Source organism: Octopus sinensis, unplaced genomic scaffold (assembly GCF_006345805.1).
Source record: "Octopus sinensis unplaced genomic scaffold, ASM634580v1 Contig16099, whole genome shotgun sequence".
Lineage (NCBI taxonomy): Eukaryota > Metazoa > Mollusca > Cephalopoda > Octopoda > Octopodidae > Octopus > Octopus sinensis.
In genome coordinates, this window is record NW_021834150.1 from 64,354 (window position 1) to 68,956 (window position 4,603).

At 37.3% G+C, this 4,603-nt stretch overlaps 1 protein-coding gene across 1 annotated transcript; it reads left to right on the forward strand.

Moving 5' to 3' along the window:
• Positions 1-3,085: 3,085 nt before the first annotated feature.
• Positions 3,086-3,487, forward strand: LOC115230664. The gene has a single exon (XM_029800803.1). It carries the CDS (start codon positions 3,086-3,088, stop codon positions 3,485-3,487), a length of 402 nt encoding a protein of 133 aa, XP_029656663.1.
• Positions 3,488-4,603: the final 1,116 nt, after the last annotated feature.

Genomic DNA, 4,603 nt, shown 5'->3' on the forward strand with positions numbered 1-4,603 from the left:
GAATCTCTCTTAAAGTTAAAGATAGGCGTTCCAGTGGTTTTTTTATACGAATCTTGCGCCACCTAAATTATGCAACGGAACGAGGTTAGTTATCAAAAATTGATGGCTAACTTAATAGAGGCGACGAATTAACAGGTAAGTATGAGAGGTAGGATGTTTATTTTCCACGAATCCGATAATTTTGATGAATAGAATACCATTTAGATTTAAAAGGCTGCAATTCCTTGAGGATTGAGTTTTGCAATGACAATAAACAAGGCCCAGGGACAGTCATTAAAGGTAGTTGAGTTATTTTTAGAGAGTGAGTGCTTTTCACATGGACAGCTGTATGTGGATGCTCGAGGGTAGGCAGAAGAGAAAATTTAATTCATATGCCAAGAAGGACGGACGACAACATCGTTTATCAAAAAGGCGCGATAGAATAGGTTACATAAACAGGTAGTTTTATACATTGACATAAACTTATACAATTGATGAAACAGGCCCTCCGCAGGAGCTAGGTCGCGGTGAGCGAAGCGAGTGCTGAAATGATTAATAAAGCCCTAATTGAATACACGTCGAATAACATTCCTGCAAGTATTGAGGATATTTCGTCTTTGATATACTCAGCACAATGTGTATATCAACAGATATCAAGTAAATTGACATTCAAGTCGAATTGGAAACAAAAAATCCAAAATAAAATTGAATCTTTGATGGAGAATGATCGGTTAATATCAAAGCATTTTATGTCCACCACTAAAGATGAGGAACGGAAGAAAGCAGTAGACATTCTCTGCTCCTACAATTATAAGAAGTCTAAAAGGGGGGAGTTTGAGAGAATATCGTCTACAATAAATGATCAAATCAAAATTCAAACAAAAAGTTATCAGTTTCAGATTCAAGAAGGCAATATGGAATAGATAATAGAAACTTCGAGTTGAACAGAAGATCGTTCTACAGAAAGCTGAATCCAATTCTGATAACAAACAAATTGCTGGTTTGACTCGTCTGAGTGTCTCAAGTTTTGGGGTGATGTTGGAAGAAAAGGGATAAAACTGATTTGGGCCTTGGAGTGAACAAAAGAGTAACTGGAGTGGAAGATAATGCACCTGACGTTAGCGACGAGTTTATATCAAACTTAATTGAGTACCTTCCTAATTGGAAGGCTCCGGGATGTGATGCTGTGTACAATTTCTTTATCAAAAGCTGGACTCTCTTCACAAATTTCTTTTCCAAGAGATCAGAAATATTATTAATGGTGTCAGTCAACCACAAGGATGGTTTTACACTGGAATTACATTTTTAATCCCAAAGAAAGCAAACTCTGTTGATCCGAAGGACCTTAGACCAATTACATGCATGCCGTGCTTATATAAATTGGTCACAAAATGTGTGAACGAAAAAATCGCTGTATATGCTGATACTTACGATCTGATAACGGAGTTCCAGTTGGGATCTAAACGCCATTGCCAAGGAGCAAAGGAATAGCGCTTCTAAATAGACGCGTTAATGAAGTTTATGGAAACAAATTATTATGTGCATGGATCGACGTAAAGAAAGCTTTTGACTCAGTGAGTCACGAATTTCTTTTTGAAGTTTTGGAAAACTCAGGACTACCTAAATGGATAACGAAATTTATGATGTCAATAATTCCTAACTGGAGAGTGTCGTTAAGATTAGGAAAAGAGCTGCTTGGAACAGTTAATATTGATCGTGGTATACTCCAAGGTGACTCACTGTCACCACAGTTATTTGTATTGTCTTGGATCCATTAAGCAGGATTTTATCTTTAAAATATCCGAGTATGTCAATCAATACTGGTGAAGACAAGTCCTTAACCTTTCTACCAATCATTTTCTATTCATCGATGATTTGAAGCTTTTTGCTCAGAAGGAAGAGACACTGGCACGCATGATGGAGGATGTGAACATTTACTTTAAACTGGCTGGTTTGGAGAAGAATTTGAGAAATCAGCGACAAATTGTTATTTGTTGAGGAATGAAGCTACATTAATGGATGGACTAGATAGCTATCGCTATCTGGGGGTGCTAGAAGACAGATGCAGTAATGTTCTTAAAGAGGATGTACTCAAAAATATTAAAGAAGAAATGCAAAAGCGTATTGGAAGACTATCGGAAACTAAACTAAATGCAGTCAATCTATTTAGAGCAATTAATGAGCATGCTCTATCGCTGATTAACTATTATATCGGTCTACTCGATCTGGAACCATCTTGTTTCGAAGAAAATGGACAAGTTGTCAGAAAGCTGTTGGCTGATTTGAAAATTCACATGAAGCCAGCCTGTAAAGAAAGACTGTATCTGCCAAGAGATACACTGGAAGGGGACTTGTATCAGTTGCCTTTAAGGCGGAAAAAATGCTGTTGGACTTCAAAACCAATTTGGAAAGGCGAAAGTTAATCTCCTTGAGAAAAGCAGCAATTTTGTGGGCCGAACAGAAAAGGAAAACCCATATGGCCACAATCACAGAATTCCTGCATGTAAATATGGAACAACCACACTCGATGAGATTGCTAAATCACTACGTGACTTGCAGATAGAGTCACTGTTGCTTAGTATTAAAAAGAAAAGGTTGCATTCGAAGCTATTTGAGTCGCTTGAGAATAATACTTTTGATATCCCAACATCTTCAACATGGCTAAAGAAGGGAATATATCTCCTAAATCTGAGGCAATGTTTCTTTTCTTCAAGACAGAAAAGTCTTTTTCAGAAACTCTGATGAAAATGCCCACATTGTAAATCTTCGCCTAAAACCGTGGACCATCTTGCGACGCGATGCAGTAGAATGCTAAATTCAGATTATACCAGAAGGCATAACGAGATTGTGAGGTGTGTTCACATGCACTTGTGTCGGAGATTTGGAATGAAGAAGTCCAAGAGACTGAAAAACCACTCCGTGCAGTGTATAATGTCGAATAGCTCTGCGGAAATTCGGGTCGATACGATACTACAATTCCAACTGAACTAAAAATACAATATAACAAGCCTGATATATTCCTGTATGACAAGAAGGAAAATTTGATATGGATCATTGAAGTGGGTGTTACCTCGATAGATAATTTGAAATCGGTGGAAGTGGAAAAATGCATAAATACGACATTCTAGCCAGTGAATTACAATTAATTCACAAGGCTAAGGTAAAGATTGTACCGATTGTCCTCACGTGGGATGGGATAGTCTCTACATTCTTCAGAAAATATATGGACCTTCTTAAAATCAAAGAAAGTGTGCAGGCATACATCCAGACTGTTGGTTTGAAAAAAACAATGGAAAGCATGATAGTAGAACACAAATTTGGCTTCGAAAATATGTCTACCTCAGGTAACTCATTTGACGAAGGACGGAAATCGGTGAAGAGACGGCGAGATTCTGTAGTTTCCGCCGATGAAGGAAACAACTCCGAAGTGGGAACAGATAGCGGGAAGAGGATTCCGAGAGTAAACTTGGCGGAGCAACAAACTAAATGGAAAAGGAAAGTTAATTAGTTAATTAATATTTTATCTTTACTAGCTCAGCAGCTCGCTTCGCTCACCGCGACCTAGCTCCTGCGGAGGGCCTGTTTCATCAAAACACTATAAGTTTATGTAGATGATAAAACTACCTGGTTTAATGTAACCCTATTCTATCGCCTTTGATAAACGATGTTGTCGTCCGTCTTCCTTGGAATATATGAATATAATTTTCTCTTCTGCCTACCCTCGAGCATCCCACATACAGCTGTCCATGTGAAAAGCACTCACTCTCTAAAAATAACTCAACTACCTTTAATGACTGTCCCTGGGGCTTGTTTATTGTCATTGCAAAACTCATCCTCAAAGGAAATTGCAGCCTTTTAAATCTAAATGGTAATTCATCAGAAATTATCGGAATTGTGAATATAAACATCCTCACCTCTATACTTACCTGTTAATATCGTCGCCTCTATTACGTTAGCCATCAAATTTTGATAACTAACCTCGTTCCGTTGCATAATTTAGGTGGCGCAAGTTTCGTAGTAAAACCACTGGAACGCCTATCTTTAACTTTAAGAGATGATTCGGCATTCCGCCGGAGATTTAGCTTAGTGACCTGATAGACAAACCACTGGCGGAATGGGGCAGCCGGAGATGCGGCAGGCAGAGTAGCAGCAGCCAAAAAAGCGACACACAAAAAAGATTTAATTAATTACCTTAAGCTGACCGTTTTTTCTTCAGCTTCGTTTTTCCTCCTTCGGTTATCTATTTAAAAAATTATTTTTGAATAATAAAAAAGTTAGGAAAAAGAGGCATACCAAAAATAAATTCTATCTTTACGAAAAACTTAACTAAATAGTTAATATTTTACGCAAATTCTTCTGATTGCGCTGTCAATGGTGGTAAATTGTGTTAATGATTGTGCTAATGTGGTTTTAACTATCAAAGTGTTTTTAAAATCTGTTAATTGCACACTCTATTCAAGGTCGTGCAATCTGTAATTGCACATTCTGTCAAAGTCAATATGATAATAGCTTTAATTTTGATTCATGGTCGATAATGATATATGCATTTAATTTTAAAGAGAAAATCATAGGATGAATTGAATTTCTTTATCGCGACTAATTGGGAGTTCATCATTGTTAATAT